Raw genomic sequence first — 24,316 nt, 5'->3', positions numbered from 1 at the left:
CAATGTAGATCTCAGTCTAAACTGAAAGATTTGTGGATTGTAAATGGTATGAGTTTTGACGACTTTTTTGATGTTTTAAAAAAAAGACTGACATTTATATAGTGTTTTTAGCAACCACTGGACTTCTCAAAGCATTTAATCTATATTCTTCACGACCTCTCAAGCAGCATTGTGCACAAGTTCTGCTCACTTCCCACCTTTGAAGCCCACTGGCTCCCCAATCCCCAAAAAACAGATTTCACAATCCTCACCTTTGTTTACAGATTGCAGTTCTTGCCCTACCCACATTTATGACCACCTTCGTCACAGTAGCAGCCCTATGCTCTTGCGAATCTGGGTCTTATTGTATGAGTTGCAGTGCTATCAGTGGCGAGATTGCAAGGTAGTTTCAGATAAAGAAAGCCCATTTGATTTCATTATTCCACAATACCAGTTACTCTAACTTGTAGTCAAAATCTAAAAAAATAAATATATAGGAAGAAGATTTGGGAATGATTTTTATATTAAAGTAAAGCCAAATAGCCAAAGATAGAAAGGCAAGACAATTTAAGAAATAAATCTACATTAAAAAGAGATAAGGACTTGCAAGACCTGGACAATATCCAGGCTTGCGCTGACTATTGATAAGTAACATTCGAGTCACACAAGTGCCAGGCAATGACCATCTCCAGCAACAGAGAATCTAACCATTGCCCCTTGACATTCAATGGCATTACCATTGCTGACTCCCCCACTATCAACATCCTGGGGCTTACATTGACCAGAAACTGAACTGGTTGAGCCATATAAATACTGTGGCTACGGGAGGAGGTCAGATGCTAGGAACCTGCAGCAAGTAACTCACCTCCTGACTCCCCACTCCATTATCTGCAAGACATGAGTCAGGAGTGTGATGGAATACCCTCCACTTGGCTGGATGAAGCGCAGCTCCAACAAGGCTCAAGAAGCTCCACACGAACCAGGACAAAACAGCCCACTTGACTGGCACCCTGTCCACAAACATTCATTCCCTCCACCACTGACGCAGTGGCAGCAGTATGTACCATCTACAAGATGTATTGCAGCAACTCACCAAGGCTCTTTAGACAGCACCTTCCAAACCCATGACCACTACCATCTAGAAGGACAAGGGCAGCAGGCACCACCTCCTGGAAGTTCTCCTCCAAGCCACTCACCACCCTGACTTGGAAATATACTGCTGTTCCTTCACTGTCGCCGGGTCAAGGTCTTAGAATTCCCTGTCTAACAGCACTGTAGGTGCACCTACCTCACATGGACAGCAGTGGTCCAAAAAGGCAGCTCACCATCACCTCAGGGCAATTAGGGATGGATAGTAAATGCTGGTCCAACCAGTGACACCCACACCCCATGAATGAATAAAAAAAAATTAAACTGATGGCTGATCGCATCTTCAGGATGTGGCAAAATACTTTGAAGTGCTGCAACTTGGTACATAGGCAAATGTAGCAAACAATTGGTGTGTAGTTTAAAAATATATCAACTTTTAAAATTAAAATGCTATGTTTATATTGTAGGCTATATAGAGCAGATTTCTGCAATTCATTCTTAAAATATTTTGTTTTGCAGTAGATTTCTCTTCTTAGGATGGTTACTTTGCAAATCTGAGCACAATACTTTTGAGAAAGAGCAAACCGCTTTTGCAACCTGTTTTTCAGTATAGCAATCTGACCCCTGATCTCCCTCTACTTAGTAACACAATCTGCTTAAAGTACTCTGCAGGCCGTATATTCCAGAGCAATTTGTTTAATCCATGTTTTTAGAACAGGTAATTGCATTTTGATGTCTCATCTCACCAATTTTTGAAAAGTTTCGGGATAGTGTAAAGCCAATAGGAGATGAGGCCCCTCACTCCCCAGGGGGTTGAGTGTCTGTTTTGTTTCATCCTACTTGGTGGAATGCAAGCTTGTATATTGAAGCTGTGAGGCCGACCTCCATTGGCTTAAGAGGATTTCAATCTATTTTTAAATTCCAGTCAGAAAAAGAAAAATTAGAAATTGTATCCTTTTCTTAAGAAAAACAGCACATCCTTGTAACACATTACTCATCTCTTATTACTTTTATGTTCAAACTCATACTGCTGTATTTATATCAGAACCTCCCCTGCCCTTTACTGGCTCAAATCTTTGCTTATGCTGTTATGGTAAATAGTAGTATTTGATCTATACAGTAATTGACCCATTACAAAATCTTTAACAAAATTGCAGCTATATAGACTGGGGTTTACTATTTAACATACGTTGTAAAACTTCTCACTATATAGGAAAAAATAAATGATTTTAGTAACGGAGCCAGTTCTGATATCCTGACACTGTGTACAACATAGCAGTCGCTTAACTCATGTTGAGGCTTTTATTATCGCCAGTGTCTGAAAAGTGCATACTAATGCATTTGTATTCAAAGCTAATTTTGAAACAAATGGAAAAGTTCTGAGTGGACAATTGGTGAACTATTGCACAGGTCTGCATGTGAATGATGCCAGTCATACATTTTTATTGTTGTCATTTTACAGTGCACTGTAAATGTTGGAATGGACTACTATCGCTAACCATGCTTAGAAAATAAAGCAATATTGTACTGAGGTTTAATTGCTACGCCCTGATGTAAAATGCCTATCTGAGAAAATCATAATACTGTGGATACTGTACAGTCATGAAATGTTGCGTTAAGCAAACCTGTTCATTTTGAAAATGAAAATGTACATTAAACCTGATTTGCATGTATGTTTAAAGGAAGCCTGTTTGGGTGGGTGTGGAGGAGGGTGGTGTGCTTTCTGTGTGCTGTCAGCCTTGGGAAGTTGTTTGTTTCCAATGTGTGTGGCACCTCCAATCCTAGTGCAGTTGCTGGATAGTGCTGCATAGGATTTAGTAGATGGAGGCTGTTCTGGAATTTGTGTTGGTATTTTTGAAGTAGCGTGAGTCCTCCTTGTGCCAGAAATGCTGAGTTTCCAGTTGTGGTCAGTAACTGCAAGTAATGTCTGTAGAAGAAAATCACAATTCTGTTGACCAGTTTTCTCAACATCAGTTTTCTTCAGAGGCAAAAAAGAATCATCTTGTGTCATTGTCGCCTTCCATTTGGGTAAGTCAAAATTTCAGATATCTTGCAAGGAGCTGAATTAATTTACTTTGACCAATATTTTGTGTATTCTACCTGTAGTGTAGTCCAGGTCAGTTTTCAATGAATTCTACAAGCTTAAAATGCTAAAATTTTGCTGGGTGGTTTGACGTTCTCTTTGGACAACATTTAAAGGAACATTTAAAAACTATTTCTGGAGGATAATATTTGTATATGCGGAGAAAGTAAAATAGAACTCGTAGTGAAGGATCTGACACTTTCTTATTATGGTAGCTCATTCTGAATACAGATTGTCCTCCCCTCAGTAATTTATCTTTGACACTAATTTTCTCTGCTTTCCTTCTCGAATACCTCTTTGCTGAAATACAATTCTGTGGGCGCACTGTCACTCTTTGTTACCTCACCCCAGATGATAAGTGTGAGGACATATGGCCATGGGTGGCATCACAAGTTTATTTGAGCCTGTCCTCACCCGGAGATTGTACATATATAGTTCCAGTAGGGATTAGTAAATAGTGGTCAGGAACAGGAACCTACTCTAATTTTCCCTCCCTTCATGTAGAATGTTTGAGTCAAGTTGATCTCCATTGCCACAATAGCCAAGATCATCTAGCACGGCAGGGGTTAGGAATTGAGCCTGGAATTGCCCTGTAATGCAAAAATATCCCACAATTTTTTCTTTCTACTGAAAACTATAATCTTATACCTATCTGCCATCTCCTCCAGCCTCAACTCCAAAAGAGCCTTTCTTTTGCATGTTCAGTATAGGATGTTCAGACAAAAATATATGCATAACTAAACTCTTGTACAAAAGGAGGAGCTACAGTAACAACAATAACTTGCGTTGATTTTAAAAAAAATTCATTTGTGGGATGTGGGCATTGCTGACTAGGGCACTTGTTCCTAGTTGCTCTTGAGAAGGTGGTGGTGAGCTGCCTCCTTGAACCGCTGCAGTCCATGTGATGTAGGTACACCCACAGTGCTGTTAGGGAGGGAATTCCAGGATTTTGACCAAATGACAGTGAAGGAACGGTGATATATTTCCAAGTCAGGATAATGAGTGTCTTGGAGGGGAATTTCCAGGTGGTGGTGGTCCAGTATCTGCTGCCCTTGAACTTCTAGATGGTAGTTGCTATGGGTTTGGAAGGTGCTGTCTAAGAGAAGTTCCTCTCCAAGCCACTCATCATCCTAACTTGGAAATATATCACCGTTCCTTCACTGTCGTTGGGACAAAACCCTGGAACTCCCTCACTAATAGCACTGTGGGTATACCTACACCACATGGACTGCAGTGGTTCAAGGAGGCAGCTCACCACCAACTTCTCGAGGGCAATTAGGGACAAGTATAAATGCTGGTCTAGTCAGCAACGCCCACATCCCACGAATGAATTTTTAAAAAAATCAACACAAATTATCGTTGTTACTATAGCTTCTCCTTTTGTGTAAGGGGGCTTGGTGAGATCCTGCAGTGCATCATGTAGATGGTACACACTGCTGCCACTGTGTGTTGGTGGTGGAGGGAGTGAATGGTTGTGGATGGGGTGCCAATTAAGAGGGCTGTTTTGTCTTGGATGTTGTCAAGCTTCTTGAGTGTTGTTGGAGCTGCAGTCATCCAGGAAAGTGTAGAATATTCCATCACACTCCTGACAATAGTGCCTTTAAAATAATACAATGTAGCAAAGTGCTTCACAGGAGTACAAAAGCAAAATTTGACACCAGACCATGTGAACTTTGGACAAATGGCCAAAAGATTGGTCCAAGAGGTAGATTTTAAGGCACGTCTTAAAGGAGGAAAGTGAGGGAGAGAACACTTATAGGCCAGTCAGTTTAACTTTGGTGATGGGAAAGCTTTTAGAAACGATAATTTGGGACAAAATTAATAGTCACTTGGGCAAATGTGGGTTAATTAACGAAAGCCAGCATGGATGCGTTTAGGGCAAATTATTTGTAACTAACTTGCTTGAGTTTGTTGATGAGAGTAATGCTGTTGGTGATGTGTACATGGACTTCCAAAAGACATTTGATAAAGTGCCGCATAATAGGCTTGAGAAAATTAGAGCTCATGGAATAAATAGACAGTAGCAACATGGAAATGAAATTGGCTGAGTGATAGGGTTCGGAGAGTAGTGCTGAACAGATGGAGTGAGGTTTATAGTGAAGTTCCCCATGAGTTCGTGTTAGGACCCCTACTCTTTCTAGCATATATTAATGGCCTGGAGCTTTGGTGTGCAAGGCACAATTTCAAAATTTAGAAGTATTGTGAACTGTGAGGAGGATGGTGTGGAACTTCAAAAGGACAAAGGTTAGTGAAATGGGCAGACAAGTGACAGATGAAATTTAATGCAGAGAAGTGTGAAGTGATTCATTTTTGTAGGAAGAATGCAGAGAGATGACACAAATAAAGGGTTTAATTCTAAAGTGGCTGCAGGAGCAGAGGGACCTGGGGGTATATGTGCACAAATCATTGAAGGTGGCAAGATGGGTCGAGAGCGTGCTTAATGAAGCATACAGCATCCTAGGTTTTATAAATATGGGCATAGAGTACAAAAGCAAGGAGATTATGTTAAACCTTAACAAAAACAGACAAACTCAGCAGGCCTGGCAGCATCGGTGGAGAAGAAAAGAGTCGATGTTTCGAGTCCACATGACCCTTCAACAGAACTGAGTATGTTAAACCTTTATGGCATACTGGTTCAGCCTCAACTGGAGTATTGTATCCTGTTCTGCACGCTACACTTTAGGAAGGAGGTGAAGGCATTAAATCGAATGCAGAAAAGATTCATGCAAATGGTTCCAGGAACGTGGAACTTCAGCTGCATAGATTTGAGAAGTTGGGACTGTTTTCCATGGAGAAGGCGGAGAGGAAATTTGATAGAGGTATTCAAAATCATGAGAGGGCTGGACAGAGCAGATGGGGAGAAACTGTTCCCATTGATGAAAGGATCAAGAACCAGAGAGCACAGATTTAAGGTAATGAGCAAAAAAAGCAATGGCGACATGAAGAAAAACTTTTTTACGCAGCGGGTGGTAAGGTTCTGGAATGCATTGCCTGAGTATGATGGAGGCAGGTTCAATGGAGGCGTTCAAAGCCATTATTTGAAAAGGTAAAATGTGCAGGGCTACGAGGAAAAGACAGAAGCTTGGCATTAGGTGAATTGTTCCTGCAGAGGCCAGCATGGACATGATGGGCTGAATATCCTCCTGTGCTGTAACAATTGTATGATTGTGAGAAACACAGATGTAGGGAGGAAATTTTGGAGCTTAAGGCCTGTGCATGACCACCAGTAATGGAGCAACTAAAAGTGGGGAAGCTCAAAAGGCCAGAATTAGATGGGTGCAGCTATCTCGTGGGATTAGTAGGAGATTGTACAGTTAGGGCAGGGTGAGGCCTTGGAGGGATTTGAGCATGGCGCAGAGTTTTGGATGCCCTCAATTTTATGGAGGATAGAATGTGGGAGACTAGCCAAGGTTGTGTTGGAGCAGTCAAGTCAGGAGGTAACAAAGGCATTGATGAGGGTTTCAGCGACAGAAGCTGAGGATGCAATGGAAGCGGATAAAGGCTGTCTTTGTGATGGCATGGATAGGTGGTCGGAAGCTCCGTCTGGTTCAGCCTCAGCATTTCCAAGGAGAAGAATGGAATTGTAGATGGGGAAAGGAGTTTGTAGCGAGAACCCAAGACAATGGCTTAGTCTTAGCAATATTTAATTGGGGGAAATATCTGTTCATTCGGTTCTGGATGCCGAGTAAGCAGCCTGATAATTTAATGACAGTATAGGAGGCAAGAGTGGTGATGGTGAGATAGAGCTGGGTATCATCAGCATATGTGAGAAAACTAATGCTATGATCTCGCTGAGGGGCACCATGTAGATGAGGAAAAGGAGAGGGCCAAGGATAGATCCTTGGGAACACCATAGGTGACAGTGTGGGAGAGGAAGGAGAAGTTGATACTACTGGCTTTGATTAGATATAGAAGAATGGAACCAAATGAGTACATTCCCACCCAGTTGTATTAAGACTGTGACCTTTTAGAATAGTTTATTTTTCAAGAGTTTTCCTTCTGTTTGGATGTCCTATCATAGACTTCCAGCTCACTTTCCTTGAAATTTTGACCCCAAACACTTTCCACTTCTTCCTTGGCTTTTAAGAGCCTTCTTACAACCCATCTCTTCAACAGAGCCTTTGGTTGTTTGTCTTAAGACTTCCCTGAAAGCTTGATGTCGATGCCTTTCTTTTGTTCATTACCTTAGGATATTTTTGTATGCTGAAAACACTGCAAATGTACATTGTAGATGTCATTGTAAAAGAAAATTAGATTCTCTCAGTCCCTTTGGGAAGGGAAGTTAACTTTTTCATTTGCTCAGTTAGCCTTTTGGATTAAGAATGCAACACAAAATGCTATCATCTGCCATCAAACATTCAACAGTCATTTCCTCTCAACTAATGAACTTTGGTATGGTAATCCAATCTAGATACTTAAAATAGAAAATGGTTTTAACTTTAATCATCTTTCCCTTTGTGGAAAAAAATGTTTCTATCCCCTTTCTCTTTTATTCAGTTAATTACCTGACTGAAAGCGCAGGAAATATATTCAGGCTCACTGCCACTAGAAGTTGTAGGGAACTACCTAGGATTGCATTGTCTTTGATTCATTGACTTTGTGCTTTCCCCTTCTACAAAAGCATTTTACCTTTTAAGTGCATAAATTAAGCAGCAGTGAATTCTGTGTGGCAAGTCGTGCATGCCAACCTGTGGAATTCAGTTACTCTATGCTGGGTCACCTTGACAAAGGGAAAGAAAGAAACAGTGATGGGATATGTTGTTAAAAATTGAATGAGAAGGAGGAGTGGAAAATACTGAAACCTTAGTATTTAAGTCTGAATCCGTTTGCAGCACTATGATCAGGCTATCTTCCAGGAATAAAAATAGAATATGCTGAAAGTATTGAGCAGATTTGGCAGCATCCTTGGAGAGCGAAACAGTTAATGTTGGAGGTCGATGATTCTTTGTCAGAACTTCCAGGAGTTCTTGAGCTTCCTGGAGTTGTTGATCTGACCTTTGTATTGAACATCATCAACTGACAAATAATGCATTATCTGACTGCAGTAATTTAGTTTAGACCTATAAAACTCTTGAGACTGACTTTTAAGAAACTGACATCAAAGACTGTGATACTATAATAATAAAGTTAACTAAAAACATTGGACTTGATGTTTATCAATCTAAAATGCAATTGAAACCAGAATCAAGTGAATTATCAGCAACTGTGAAAAAGCTAAAAATTTAATGAAACAATCTAAGTAACTAGCACTTAACTGCTATCCACTAATCCATTCTGTTCGTGGCAGCAACATCACTTTTCAATTTCTCTTTTCAGTATTCCATGTTCAGCTTGTACTTGGACTCTGACTTACAGGAGAGCACTCTCAGCAGCTTCCTCTGCTCTTGGCTGCTGGTTCTCCCACTTGGCCCCTTGTACTGTTTCCTGTCAGGTTTGCTGAACCTGCTCTGTGACTGTCTCATCCTCCAACCTAGCACCTTGAGGCTCCATAAGTTTTCTTTCATTTACATTTGAATTGCACTGGACAATTATTCAGGTTTATAATTATTTAATGTTTGGACTTATTCTAGTGAGATTGGTAGGAGATTTAAGCTTTACTTGACATGGACAGAATCATCCAAAAAAAGGATGTTTGCCAATTCAGTGAGTGTTTAACTGAATACTATTACTGTAAAAGAAATACATTTAGGCTCCCTTATCTTTTTAAAAAAAAGAGGATGGCGTTTATTGTACTTAACTCTGGTCTAGATAAAAATAATAAAAAAAAGCTTTAGCTTTCACGTACAAGCATACAGGTTCACATACACCCACACAAGGAAGTTACAAAGTGAGAGGATAGATTAAGTGGTATTTTTAAAGTCCCATGAAAGCTAAAGGTATACGGATCTTAAAAGTTGATGATTTAGGATGGCCTCAGGTTGGACAAGGTCCCTCAGGATTCAGCGTTGAGATGGTCTAAAGATATTGGTGGCAATCTATCTTTTCTTCCAGAGACAGAAGTTGCTGATTACTTTTCTGATTTTTTTTTAATAGTCTCTGCCTGCAGCACATGGATGGTCAAATAGCAGATAGCGCTTGAGCTTGCAAAATGAGGGAGTGGTTGGGAGAGTGTCCTCTCAGGCACCTTCTGTTCCTGGCTCTTCCATTCTGATCTGTGGCCTGGAGAAAGCAGTTTCTTAAAACACAAAAGAGGGTTTGCTGGCTTGTCACTTGATCTCCTCTCTCCAACTGACCAGTTACCCAAATATAGTCATGCCTAGTGGATTCCAGGTGTCAGGTTTCAACTTGATTAGATTATGTCTGGGCAAATTCCTTTCACAGCCAGAGTCCCGTTGGCCAAGTGATTTTTGTTTAATGGCTTGCCCCCGTCTAGATGATTGTCTAGATGCCCTGTGAATGGATTAGGAGATGATCCCATTCACGCTCCTTTAAGGTAATTTTCTCTGCTGGGCTTTACGAGACAGGTTGACTCCACTTTAATGGCTTTTGAATTTGTATGGTGCAGTGATGCATCTTAGCAATTACTAAACCATCTTAGGAATTACTGTTTCAAGTTCCTGGAATGTTGTTTCAGTCCTTTTAAAACTCAGTCAGTAGTTCTCAGCCAGTAAATCTGTAAAGTCATTTTTGATATAAAGCATGGCTTTATAACAATTTGTATACAGCTACTCCCATTGCCTATAGCATAACGGAGAGGCACTTAGTTAGAATGTTGCATAGGTTAGATGTGAAGTTTAAATGTGAAACTTAAATATAAGCAATTTTTATAATTGCACTCTATTCTGAAAATCCGCTGCTGTAGATTTTCTGAACTTCGCCCTTTTAATCATTGCATTATGTTTAGGTTTTAATTTCCATGACACAGATTTTCACCAGTTATTCAGCAGCTTATTTGACTGACTGATTGCTTTTACTATCAGGTCATATCACAGGTAGTGATGAATCAGAGACTAAAGGGTATAACTGACATGTATTGCTCCAGAGTTCCCTTTTACTGCGATACTACATGAAATAACAAAGTCATTTGCAGATTTGAAAGTGAATTAAGTAGTTCTGCCGAAGGGTCGTGAGGACTCGAAACGTCAACTGATTTCTTCTCCACCGATGCTGCCAGACCTGCTGAGTTTTTCCAGGTAATTCTGTTTTTGTTGTGTAAGTAGTTCTTTATTGGATGCAAAGCTTAAGAGTTAGAATGGCAAAGTGACAACAGTCTGCTGAGCTTGTTTTGGAGTATATACTATTGAAGTTTCTGCAACATTGCTTTATTTAAAACAACAACTTACTTAACAGAGTTAGAAAATACTAAAGGCATCTTTAGCTCTCCTGGAGTTCATTTGGAGAGTCCCAGGAGGAATCTGAGAGCTATTGCTGAATTGGCCAGGTTTTTTTCACTTTTTGTCCTAGGAGTTGGTGTTGCTAGGGGTTGGTGGACAGTGTGAGGGAGTTTACCTTTAACAGGATGGGTAGGGTTAGTGGTTTTGATGGTCTTTTAGTATGTTTGCTTGTAACAAATAGTCTTATTACAGTGCTTACGAGTTTAGATTTTTTTTACATCAACTAGACAGCAAACCAACGTATCTAGCAAAAGCTAAACAAGTTTGGTATGATAATGGAATCACGGCTTTGGACAAAAATCAAGTGTAAGCCTATGCTTTTGAGAGAGGGTGAGACCTTCAACTGAGAACATTACTAAAGGCATTAAAATATATACATATATAAATCCATGGATCAACATTAAAATGTAACTGTTGAAAATGTAATATATTTGATTTAAAAGAAAAGGTTAAACCTTTATTCTGGATGATAGAAACTTCAGTTACTGAGAATAAGCGCAAGGGATTTTTTTTGCAAAAGCACCTGGAAACCTGTGGTAATCTGAGGTGCAGTACAGCTTTCAGAGAATGTGAGCAGGTTGACCATGTGACTGTAAGACCCAATAGCTGTGTAGCACGGGCTACCATGTTAATGTTAGCCTAGAGTAGGGCCTGGTTGGAGAAGCACACATCATGTTAGTGCTCTGTTGTTTGTGCAAGGAAATAGCATGTGCTTCATTTCATATTGGTCTCTGTGTCTGCAGTAATTGACTCACCTGCCGACAGATAAGCGTGAAACCGAGTCACGAGCAAAGTGACCTTGTAGTAAAACATAACTGGCAACGAGGCAAAGCACAACCAGTCGACAACACCAAGGAAAGCTGCAGAAACTCATTGTAGTGAATTAGCCATGCCCTGCAGGCCAATTGTAAGTACATTACAATTATAAGCCCTCACCGTATTCTTCGAAATTATCTTCCTCCAGTATGCTACAATTTGGCCACATTGGACCGTTTGATCAGACCACTGAAGACTGGTCACACTATATTGAATGCCTCGTGTTTTTCTTTTTGGCCAACGACATATCGGGGGAGGAGAAGAGGCGGATGATCCACTTGTCGACATGTTGCAGTAAAACATATGGCCCAAATTATGTAGTCTAACGATACTCAACACCCCAGATTTCAAGAGCTTTGATGAGTTGGTGGATCTTGTGAAAGGCCACTTTCAACTGAAACATTTGGTAACACGCAGCATTTTAAACTCAATTCGAGGTGTTGCGCTCCTGGGGAGACAGGTACTTGCTATGTAGCAGCCTTAAAACAGCTGACAGAGCACAGAGTTTGGGACATCAATTAATGACATGTTAAGAGACCGGTTAGTGTGTGGGATTAACAAAGACGCCATTCAAAAAAGGTGGTTGTGAGAGAGAAATTTAGACTTCAGCAAGGCGCTGGAGTTGACATTCGCAATGGAAAGCGTTGTCAGGGATTTGGAAGAAATCAAGGGAGCACAAAATGGCACCGTTCTTCACATTGGGAGGGAGGCAGTGGTTAGAAATGGCGCAGAAGCGCAGGGCTCCGCGGAAAGGTGGGAAACAGTCGCCATCAACAGACCAGCAAAAATCAATGGTCTAAGGGATAAAAACCACATTTGTAATAGCAGAATTAGGTCCAGACAGCCTACATACGAACAACAATTTAAAAGAACCTAGTGTTTCTACTGCCCTCACAATGGGCACATTATGCGATATTGTAAAGAAAGATTGAGGCAAAATTTTGAACACACAGGCAGAAAGCGTGAAATTTATAATGGAGAAGCCAGAAGAAAGAGTTAGATATTTACTCGCTACGCAACTTAAAAATGGGTAAAATAGAGCCAATCAACATGACAGCAGAAGTCAACAGAAAACCCATTTGAATGGGAGGTGGATATAGGCACATCCATGACAGTCATAGGGGAACACACGTTTAAGTATCTGAATGGAAGAGGCCACTCACTAAAGTTGGAAAACTCCGATGCCAGACTAAAGACAAGTACTGGTGAAAACATAGGAGTGAAAGGTATATGCAAGGTTCCAGTACAATATGGAAGCCAATCTGCTAACCTACCTCTGATAGTGGTAGCAGGTGAGGGTCGGAACTGGCTTAAGGAAATAAAGTTGGAGTGGATTGAGATTTTTCAACTTGGAATGAAAATCTTCAAGAATTATTACAGAAATACGCCTCTGTGTTTGGGGAAGAGCTCGGGAAGATTCAGAAGCTGCAAGCTAAAATCTACATGGATCCTGGAGCAACCCCCAGATATTTGAAGGCGAGGCCAGTCCCCTATGCATTACGAGAAAAAGTGGATTTTGAACTGGACAGACTGGAAAGGTTGGGAGTCTTACAACCTGTACAATTTTCCGAATGGGCAGTGCCCATTGTTCCCGTACTAAAGCCTGACCAGAGTGTACAAATATGCGGGGACTAAAAGTTGACCATTAACAAAGTGGCCAGACATGATAGGCACCCTGTACCAAAAATTGATGAATTGCACTCCCAAGCTGGCAGGGGAACTGCATATATGAAATTCGACATGAGCCATGCTTACCAGCAAGTCGAGCTAGAAAAGGCTTCTCAGGATTTTGTCACTATCAACACCTGGCTATACCAGATTACCCTTTGGAGTCTCGTCGGCTTGTGCTATTTTCCAACGGACTATGGAAAATTTATTCCAAAGTATACCCCTTGTGGTGGTTTATCTCGATGATGTCCTAGTAACAGGACTAACTGATGAAGAACACCTGGCTAACTTGGAGGAGGCATTGAAACGTTTCTCAGAAGCTGGAGTACGCTTCAAAAGGGAAAATGTATCTTCCAAGCAAAAGAAGCGATTTACCTGGGTCATAGGGTCGACTTGCAGGGCCTTCACCCTTCAAGGTGAGAGTTATTAGTGAGGCGCCAGTCCCAAAAAATGCCACAGAACTCAAGTCCTTCTTGGGAACAGTTAACTACTGCGGTCGCTTTCTTCCAAATTTGTCGACAGTACTGGCTCCATTATATGGGTTACTCAAGAAAAACCACAGGTGGGCTTGGCAAGCCCCACGACAACAGGCTTTTACGGCAGTAAAAAAATTACTACATTCAGCGGCCCTGTTGGTACATTTTGACCCAAAGAATTATTTTAACCTGCAATGTATCCCCTTGTGGAGTAGGGGCAGTACTCTCCCACCGGATGGCTCTGAACGGCCCATTGGCTACATCTCAAGAACACAGTGTGGCTGAACGAAGACGCTCACAAATAAAGAAAGAAGCCTTATCCATTGTATTTGGCATTAAATTCCACCAATACATCCATGGTCACCACTTCACCATTGTATCCAATCACAAGCCACTACTAGGCTTGTCTGGGGAAGATGAGGCAATACCGCCAATCGCCTTGGCACACATCCAAAAGTGCGCACTGATTCTAGCTGCTTACAAATATACTTTTATCCACCAGCCGGGAAGTCACATTGCCAATGCCGATGTGCTGAGCTGATTACCTCTAAAGGACAGCAATGTGAATGTCCCCATCCCTCAAGAACTTGTCTTGTTATTAGGCTTTCTGGATTTATCACCAGTGAATGCCAAACAGATCAAAGAATGGACAGACCGCAGTCTAGTTTTGCCTCACATCAGGGAACAAGTCTTGCAGGGATGGCCTAACGAGCCAAAGTCGGATGAAATGAAGCCCTGTTTTAACAGGAGATACGAGTTCACCTCCTAGGATGGTATCTTACTGTGGGGAGCAAGAGTCATTGTGCCTCCCAGAGGAAGACAACTATTATTGATAGAATTGCATAGCGATCAACCCAGCATTTCCAGAATTAAAATGTTGGCATGCAGTTACTTATGGTGGCCAGAGATGGACGCTGAAATCAAAACATGGTCAAGAGCTGCATGCAGTGCCGACAGGTGCAGAAATTGCCAGCCTCCTGCTCCCCTGCATCCTTGGGAATGACCAGGAAGGCCTTGGGTCCACCTCCATGTTGACTATGTGGGGGCCTTTTTTGGGCGCAGTGTTCCTCCTCCTTATCACTCACTCCAATGTATGAGGTGAGATCACTCACGTCGGCCGCCACCATAGACAGATTGCGTCAGAGTTTTGCGATACATGGTTTACCAGAGATAATATTTGATAGTGGAACGGCATTCACTAGTGGGGAATTCCAAAGATTTACAAGTCCCAATAGTATAACACATGTCAAGATCTCGCCGTACCACCCTGCATCCAATGGGTTGGCTGAGAGGGCAGTTCAGACCTTCAAGGCCGAATGAACAAACTAGAGGGTGAATCTGTAGTAACTAAGTTATCATGTTTCCTGCTCAGCTATAGGACTATGCCATGTACGACCACTGGTATTGCCCCCGCAGAGTTATTAATAAAGAGACGTCTCAGGACACGGTTAAGACTCATAAGGCCAAATTTAGTGGGGAGGGTAGAGAGAAGTCAGGAGGCCCAGAAAAATGAACACGATTACCACAGTTGTGAAAGAAACTTCACTGTAGGAGATGCAGTTTTTGCAAAGAACTTTGAAGATGGGCCCAAATGTCTATCAGGTGAAGTCAGTGCTGTTTCAGGACCCTTGTCCTACCATATATTGGTTGAAGGTTGGATAATCAGGAGACATGTAGATCACCTCGGGAAAAGGGAAACAGATCCACAAGAAAAGGTGTGCTAAACATTCCTGTTGGAGTCTACACCACAGGTAGAAGGAACTCCTCTTGCTTTGGAAGTACCTGTAGGACCCGTTGAGCTTGAGAGAGTTGGAGAGGCAAACTTACAGGTTCCTACTGGGGAGTCTAGTGGGCAGATAACCCCTGAGAGGGCGACCTCAGATAAACCATCCGAAGTTGTAGAACTACGGCAGTCGACATGTTTGAAAAAGCCTCCTGAGAGACTGGATTTGTAAATAGTTCATTTTTGTAAATAGTTAATGTATTGTAAAATGTGCTTTCAAGTAAAAGGGGAGGGATGTGTTAATCTGAGGTGTAATACACCTTTTAAGAGAATGTGAGCAGATTGACCACGTGGCTGTAAGATCCAATAGCTCTGTAGCGCGGGCTACCATATTAATAGTCTAGAGTAGGGGCAGGCTGGAGAAGCACACATCATGTAGTGCTCTGTTGTCTGTGTAAATAAATAGTACATGCTTCATTTTGTATTGGCCTCTGTGTCTGCAGTACATTGTAATTGACTCACCTGCCGACAGACAAACATGCAAACAGCTCGTGAGCAAAGCGACCCCATAGTAAAATATAACAAAACCCTTTGGTCAAAGTGCATATGACTGAGATAATGCATTGATTAGATCAGTTATTGTTCTTTTAGCAGTGAAAATATCTATCATGGTATCACTGATAAGAGTAATATCCATGCAGGTGCTTATTAAGAGTTTTAATTGAAGTGTCCCCCTCCTTCCAAAAGTGAATTTAGAGCATAATAGATAGGGGCAGTGGATTCCGAATCACTGGAAAAGATTCGGATGTATAAGATGTTAGTTGGCATACTGTTTACTGTTTTGAACACCTTTCTATAGAAGGGATGTGGAAAGGTGCAACATAGTTTTCCTAGGATAATACCAGGATGAGAGGCTATTATTAAGGTGAGAAGCTTGAAGAATCTGTATTTACTCATGCACAGAAATCTAAAGGGGGTATCTAATAAAAGTTCTCAGTTTTGAGAAAGTAAGCAGTGATTATTTCCACTGTTTGGTGAATCTAATGAAATCGTGATTGGAACTATCAGCTTAAAGCAAGGTAAGATTTTTTTCATGCAAAGGTGCTATGAAAGCATCGAGTACAAGTGACTATATAAGCACAGCCAATCACAATAAATAAGAGAGAAAAAAAATTCAAAGGAAATGGAACTAAAATTGAAGGCTGCTATGTAGAATTAATATTGGCACAACCATGATGGACTGTAGTGTTCTCCTCCCGTGTTGGGATTTGTGATTTTTTGATTTCAAATTTGATTCATATTTGGCTAATATACAATTAGATGAAGGCAGGAAAATTCCTATCCTGTTGAAGAAAGGTAAATCTCTGAGAAGGGCTAAATTGCCTCCCCTAAGGCCTCTAATACGATAGTTTTTAGCAAACCTGTTAAAAGGCCAAAGAAAATGATGAAGCATACTAAATACTTTCAAAATTCACTGATTATGCAGGAAAGATTCTGATCTTTTTTTCTCTACAGATGAAAGTATAATTTGGTTATTCAGAATTTGGGTCTATTTTTTAATATGCCATTTAATTCATTGCCCAAAAAGAGCTTATTGTTAATCTGTTAGAGTTTATCTGTCATATTGTCCCTGATTTTCTCCTAATTTTATTGCAGTCCCAAACCATGAATTATGTTGGACAGTTGGCTGAGCAGGTGTTTGTCACAGTGAAGGAGCTGTACAAAGGACTGAATCCAGCCACCTTGACAGGATGTATCGATGTCATAGTAGTGAGACAGCCGGATGGCACATACCATTGTTCACCCTTTCATGTCCGTTTTGGGAAGCTTGGGGTATTGCGATCGAAAGAGAAGGTGGTAAGTTCTCATATCATCATTTATTGAGCTAATCGGAACAGCCTGTTTAACAGGCCTCAATTCATGATCTAAATGCTCCAAAATATTTTTTTCTGTCTTGCATCTCCACCGTTTAAAGGAAAATCATCAGTTTACACCACTAATTGTGGTCAGATTTGTATGTAATTCACTGTTTTGATATTTTAATCCAAGTGTTCTTGAATGAAAAAAATACTTTGTGAATACTTGTGCAGATGGTGGCAGGTTCTAGAATAACACTGCACTTGGAATTTGCTGGAAGCTAACCATCTAAGTTAATGTTCTGTCATTTATATCTTTCTTGAGTAGGCTTCTTTTGCCGTTCTTTTTTATCTAGTGAGGATTGAATCTTGTTTACAGTTGTGAGACAAAATATTCAGAACCTTCTTTGAGCTTTAAGTACTTTACAAGTTCTTTTTAAAAAAAAAAAACCCATTGCTGTGCATATTTAGTGTTTTGTGAAGCATTCCTTGTCATAAATTTGTGTTTAATAATCTTGTGATCTGAGGGGAGGATATGAGATTTGGAACTTGAGTTAATGAAGGAACAATTGATTTAAGGTTATTTTTTTGAATCAGTTTTGTTATTGAAAGCGACATATGTTTGTGACATTATTCCATTTGCAAGGTGACCTTTAACCTCATGATGAGCGTAAAACAAGATTCAGTATTGGCGTCCAGTAATTCAACGATGTGAACACCATTGTATATAGCTTCCCAATTTTCATTGTGAAGCTACAAAGCTTTCTTTTGGAAAATGGAAATGCCTTTTGCAATATTCTTGTCCAATCCAGTAGGTTGCAGTCTTGCTGTGAGATATATCATTGAGTGACCTTGCACTAGTGAAGCTCATCATACATTCACTGCCAAATCTGAGGAATGGCTTTTATTTGGGCTGGAGATTTTTTATTTGTTCTAACTTGTATGAATATTATGAAAGAGATTGTAAACCATCGAAAATGAATAGTCTTGTACTGACAATTCATTTTTATTGGCTATCTCCAATATTGAAACATGCACATGGTTCTTTGCACTCTAAAATATCCTTTGAATTAAAAGGTGCAAAGCAGTTGTGTGTTTTTGAAGCACGTGACTTTGAATGCAGATTTGACTAGAGCAGCAAAACTATGAAGTGCAGACTACTTACAACGTTTCTGTTTATTTCAGGTGGACATTGAAATCAATGGCGAACCAGTAGAGCTGCAGATGAAACTTGGAGACAATGGAGAGGCTTTTTTTGTGGAAGAAACTGAGAAAGATGAGGTATGCTGCTGATCTAGAAATGAGTCAGGTGACTTTTGCAGCAGTTTATACTTTAGATTTTCATTTTTCTGACATGGGTTCACAACAAAATAATATGATGATGTGATGCTTCAAGTGAGTTTGGCCAGTGGCTCCTTGTTAGATTTGTCAATAATTGTCACTTTGCTGGTTTTACCTCTTTTAATCCAAATTTAGAAAAAATGAAACCTGAAAATCAAAGTCAAATTATATTAGCGCTAACTCCTCAAGATAAATTGATAATTGAATGTATTCATTCAATAATATTTTATTAATGACATCCTCAAAAAATTCAACTGCATTATCATACATGACTTGCACAAGACAAAACTGTCAGCTCTCTGATCAACTCATCTTAGCCTGTGTTCAGTTACCCTTGCACCCATCCCCCCCGCCTCCCCGACCCGACCTGCTCCCCCGCCCTCGCTCAATGGCAGAATGTTCAAATCAGGAAACCCGTGAAAGTTCATGTCTAATAATTCTGCTATTTCTTCACCTTTTAATACCCTGGGGTGAAAAACCATCAGGTCCTCGATGTTTATCTACCCTTAGTCCCATTTTCTCAATTACAATTATAAACTCCTTTAAAAATGAAAAGGAAGCAATGATGTGACAACTGGGGTTTAAATTTTATGAGGGTGCCAGTTTTGCTCACAGTTTTATTTTTTTCATAGGGTGTTGTTCCCATACACTTAACAACATCACCGATTCCAGTTGAAGGAGCTTATTTTACAAGGGAACCAAATTTGTCTAGTCCTGAGTTTATTCAGAATCAGGATTTACCAAGTGGCGCAGAAATTGATAACACTGTAAATAACACTTCAGCCAAAAAGAAAAGACGTCGAAAAAGGAAACACAAACCAGAGAATTCAAAGAAGGATGACCAGGAGTCCTCTTCAGATGAGCAAGATATACTTGACATGGACTTTAATTCAGAGGAGCAACTGCGATGTGTAGCTACAAAGTAGGTTAATTCTCAACCTATAAAGGTTTTTGCATTGACATTGTTTTTTTTGTGCATGACAATTAGTTACTTGTTTCTGTCTCACTCATCAATCTATCCCTGTATAACACTTCATAAAATTGTAAGACTTCTATTAAGCCACTCCTTAACCTACTCAGCTGCAGTGAAAAAAAACCCAACATTTCGAATATCTCGATGCCTAATACTATCCTAGCAAATGTGTGGTGTACCATTTCTATTGCTTGTATTTGACCTCATAAGGGGAAGCCAGAGACAATACAATTGTGCATTAATTAAGTTCCTATACAAGGTAAAGTTCAACTTAGTATCTCTGTACCAAACCTAAGAGACACTGTTCCCTATTTTGTGGCATTTGAATGGTATGCACACTAAAGTTCTGGTACTCTGCTTAAAATATTACCATAAAAACCTTGCCATTGTTACTATTCCTTTTCCCTTTCTTCCAAAATCTATCGTTTTATATTTTTCTATTGCATGTGCCACCTATGAGCCTATCCTGCTCAACTGTGTCCTCCTACAGTCTTTGTCAATTTGCCTTTATCCCCAATTTCTTAGCATTTATTTGATTTTATTTTCTTACACTGTCTTGAAGTTGAATTTTTATGCTGGTTTGCCTTCTATTTTCTCCCCTGACTGCAGAACCAACGTAAATTTGTGAGTAGATCAGAAAAATGGTTCTGGATTTTTGGCCCTGAGGAATATTCCATAATGTGTGGCTGTTTTGAGGCTGGGAAAGCTGAAAAAATGGGTTTCCTGAATGCCATGCACTGTAGGGTTTTCTTTTTTCAAATTATTTTGTCAATTTCTTGCCCACAGGCAGCCTGATTGGTAGACCAGAGGTCTGTCAGGCGAGGAAGCCTGCAGCACAAGACTGCAACCAAGGAGAGCAAGTGGGTCTAGTTGGAGAGGGTCCTAATGCTGGAAGGGGAGGTGCCACAAATGCGTCTTTGGGGAGGTGGGTCTAATGATTTGTGGGGCAAAGGGGGAGGCAGTTGGAGCGGTGGGAGCTGGTGAGGGGCAAACAGATCATGGGGGTGTGGGATTACTGACTAGCTTGTGAACCTCAAGAAAACACTTGCTTTTCCCAGCCCACAAGCAGTGTTGTAAAGGAACTAACTTTGAGTTCAACCCTTCTCGCTTCCTTTCATCTGTCAGGTTCCCAAGGTTTAGGAGACCCAACCAACGTAAGTTTAAAAATAGTATGATTGTAAAATGAAGATAGGCAGCAGCATTATGATATTAAAATAGCCAAACAGCCCCTCATGAGCAGATTGGCCATATGCCACTTGTCTTGCCATTGTCAAAACTGGAAGTGTGTGGGTTCAAGGCAGGCTGGATTCCAGCTTTAGACTTTCTGAATTTTAACCTCTGACCCAATCTCCACCCACCTGGTTTTGAGAGTTAAGACTCACTCAGCCATGGTACGTACCTGAGTTTACTTCTGCTTATCCTTCAGTTAACCATTTGCCTGTGGTCGTAATGAATTTTATATGTACTTTGATTTAGGTTTATTCAATCAGATTTTATGTTCAATAAAAATCCTGGCAGTTATAAAATGTCATAATTTGTTCACTTTAGCAAACCTGCTTTCAATAATGAAGTTCACTAACTTTTCTCTTCCTCTCTTCGCTTGTTTGTGCATTCCCAGTTTGTGCTTTTGTTTTTCCTTTTATCACAACTTAGTCATATTCATCCCAATTCACGCACAAACTGTCAAAATCAATTCTAGTCGTGGCAGCTTCCCCAAGGTACTGAGTTAACCATAATCAATGTAAAATAATGTTTTTGTCCTTCCCCAAGCCATCATTTTTTTTGTCAAACTGTTCAGATATATTCTACAGCAAATCTTTGAACAATTCAGTTTTTGTCTAAAGCAACAGCATGCATTACAGAAGAAATTGCTTTACAAGTTCAAGCAGTAACTGGGTAGAGTAATGTAACTATGCAATAATGATTTAAGAACTAGTTAACTTACAATAATTTCATATGTAGTTAATTATCCTGAGCAGATGAAGATTTTAGCACAAACTTATTTATAAATTCACCTGTGGCCATTAGCTTTTGTGTTCTGACATCTTAAGTACTTGGATGACATAATACCCATTAAGGGCGCATGTAATTTGCAACTGCCTATATTACGCCAGTTGCTGCAGTTTGGATTCAAGCCAGACAGAATCCTCTTTGCACTTGTTGGCACCTGCTTGCCTGGAATATGACTGTCCTGTTTGGTGGGGAGAAGCTCAATGCAAGTTAGAGAGTGGTGAAGGAGAAGCTCTTCTTCCTAAACATTTCAATTAAGCCAAGTACGTTAACAAAATGTTCAGCTGGCCTCCTGAGCACACGGCAAAGCAAGATTTGTTGCCATACTGGACAAACACTGCAGGCAATATTGAATGAAAACATTGAGTTTACTGCTTCCAGGGTATCTCCACTTCACTTTGGAACAGGTTTGGCACTGGATTTACGCTACTAGTTTAGCATCTGTGTGAACCTGAAATCGCTGCATGGCAATACTAGACTTGCACCCAAAGCCTGAGTCCAGGGGAACTGGAGACAGCCTTAAATATCTTTGGGTGTTGTAAGAGTTTAATTGTGCTTTGTTTATAATAGGTTCTCAGAAGCACTTGATTAACTAACATAAACATGGGGTTCATGTATAGCGTATACCATGAAATGTATACTTAAGCAGTTCTAATAAGTACACTTTTTTCCCTAAAACTATGAAGTGTGAAAAGAGTAAAATATTACATATATGTGGTGCTTATTGCATCTCAAAACACTCCATGTAAATGCTCTTTGCAGTCCAGTGCCCACGATTTGTAAATGTACTTTGCAATCTGGAGCCTATGATTGTGTCAGCAAACACAAACGTTGTGCATACAAGATCCCACAGGAATGAAATTAATGAAATTTTGATTGCTTTTTTTTCAGTGATATTAATTATGGAAGGAATGTTGATCAGGATATTGGGAAACTTTCTTTTTGTCTTTGAATAATGCCATGGAACTTTTGATGTCAAATTTCATATAGGCGTAAAGTTTATTTCACTCAGCCTAAATTAAAAAGTTGTATGTATTTTAAACATGTGCCAATCATAATTCTTTATCTTTCCTACAGCAGTGAAATGTATAATTTATTTTCTGAGTTACCCAATGAAGATTCAAGCACTTACCATTCACGTGAAATCTATCCGTATTCAGATGGTGAATGGTCTTCTGTTGAAAGGTATAGTTACTGAAGTTGGTTTTAAAGTTTATTTTCATTACCATAATGTTATGAAACTTATAACAAAATGTATTGTTTTAGCCATTCTTACAACAGACTTTCATCACCAAAAAGTGACTCAGAATTGGTTGTAAAATCACATGAAGGATCCTTTATGGGAACAGAGTCTCGGATGCAGTGGACATGGGGAGGTTTTCCACAGGTATGGTATCAATTGATAACCTTGTCAAATATTTGTACTACTACAGTTCATGCAGATTATAAAATGTCCCTGCAGCTGCATAAAAATTGCCAGTGTTCCCTGTTAAATCTTGCTGTGGACAGACAGTTTTTTAAATACACAGTACCCTCAATTTTTTTTTCATGTAGCCATTCCGACATAGTATTTAGCACTCAACAAGGCATGTGTGGTACCTTCCTGGCTTCTGTGTGACTACAGCTAAGTGGGAACATTGGAAACTGAACTTTACAAGTGGTTCAAAATGCTCATTGATTAATCTCAGCAATTTATAAGGACTCGTTTAGAGCAATGTCTTGAAACTTAACCTCACAAACATGTTGCAGATTGAAGACTATAGATGAAGATCTTGTTTGTTTTTATTGTCCATTTTTGTCAGCGATTTCACTGTTTTTAAATTGGCTAATTATGTTAACATAAGTGTTTTCAAATCTTGTTTGATAAAGTAATTACACTCTTTAAAAAGTTTTAGATTGCCAAACACTTTAATTCATATTACCAACAAAAGGGTAGTCTAAGAAAAACTTATAATAGTTTTATCTCTACTGAATGATTTATATATGTAGTATATGTATTGATTTAGTAGAAAACATTTTAAATATTTATAAAGCATTTTTCTTTTGATTTATAAATGTTCAAAGTTAACTTTATTTCAACGTGTTTATGGTGGGACATGTTCCAATCACTGCTTCATGGCTACTTAATGAAATGGCTTTCATCTTACAGGTCAGTAAAATGGAAAAGTCTGAGCAACCAAGAGTAGCTACTATCACACCTTCTGAGCATACACATTTTCGAGTCATCATGGACAGCAGTGTAGTAGATGCAACTGCTTGTGATTCCTCTGAAAACAACAATATTATAACCATTTTCAAACCTCAGCCTCGAACTCAAAGAAGCCCTGCATTGCTTGAAACATCCATGGAACAGACTGCTCCATCCACAGCAGAGCCAGCTTTTATAGAAGCCACCTCCTGGCCACTGGAGCACACAGAAGTTGTGACAGAGAATTTAGCATCAAATATTGCTGCCCAAACATCGCCATCAGAAACTACTGAAATATGTACGTCAGAAGTCCAAAACGTTGAAATCTTTCAATCCACTTCTCAGCCAGAACATGAAAGCCCAGCCATTTTAGAAAGCAGTAATAGTCCAGCCCAACAGACATTAAACCTAGATGCCAGTGTAAAAACAGAAGAAATAGATAAAAAGAAAGGTAAACACAAAAATAACATTTTTTCCGTGGCATTTTTAGGTTTTTCAGTGAGTTCTGGATATCTTTTCTAGAAATGAATGGCGTTCTACAGATTATACGTTTTACTTACATTAATATGCTTTTGGCATTATTAGTGTTAATTCATATTGATTTTCAGGAAAATATGTTTAGAGCTATTTTATATTCAAAGTTTTGATATTGAAACTAGATTTTGATGTAATAAACAACCATAAATGAAAAGAAAAAATATTTTACTAGGCCAAAAGTTAAGCAAATTCATGAATAACCTGGTATGGGTGCTTCATTTTTCAACATTTATAATAGCAGCA

General features: G+C 39.8%; 1 protein-coding gene across 2 annotated transcripts in view; it reads left to right on the top strand.

Moving 5' to 3' along the window:
- The window catches only part of LOC144688479 (phosphatidate phosphatase LPIN2-like), a 97,472-nt gene that overhangs the window by 29,993 nt on the left and 43,163 nt on the right, over positions 1 to 24,316 (top strand). Inside the window, exons 2-7 of one of the 2 annotated variants that reach the window (XM_078555080.1) lie at positions 16,825 to 17,025; positions 18,210 to 18,305; positions 18,998 to 19,287; positions 22,426 to 22,533; positions 22,615 to 22,735; positions 23,498 to 23,987. In XM_078555080.1, the coding sequence (XP_078411206.1) occupies positions 16,834 to 17,025; positions 18,210 to 18,305; positions 18,998 to 19,287; positions 22,426 to 22,533; positions 22,615 to 22,735; positions 23,498 to 23,987 (1,297 nt within the window). In that variant the 5' untranslated portion in view covers positions 16,825 to 16,833. The remainder of the gene's footprint in view (positions 1 to 16,824; positions 17,026 to 18,209; positions 18,306 to 18,997; positions 19,288 to 22,425; positions 22,534 to 22,614; positions 22,736 to 23,497; positions 23,988 to 24,316) is intronic. The other variant, XM_078555081.1, reaches the window with a different exon arrangement.

Source organism: Cetorhinus maximus, chromosome 13 (genome assembly GCF_964194155.1).
Source record: "Cetorhinus maximus chromosome 13, sCetMax3.hap1.1, whole genome shotgun sequence".
Taxonomy (NCBI): domain Eukaryota; kingdom Metazoa; phylum Chordata; class Chondrichthyes; order Lamniformes; family Cetorhinidae; genus Cetorhinus; species Cetorhinus maximus.
This window is presented reverse-complemented; position numbering and strand designations above follow the sequence as displayed.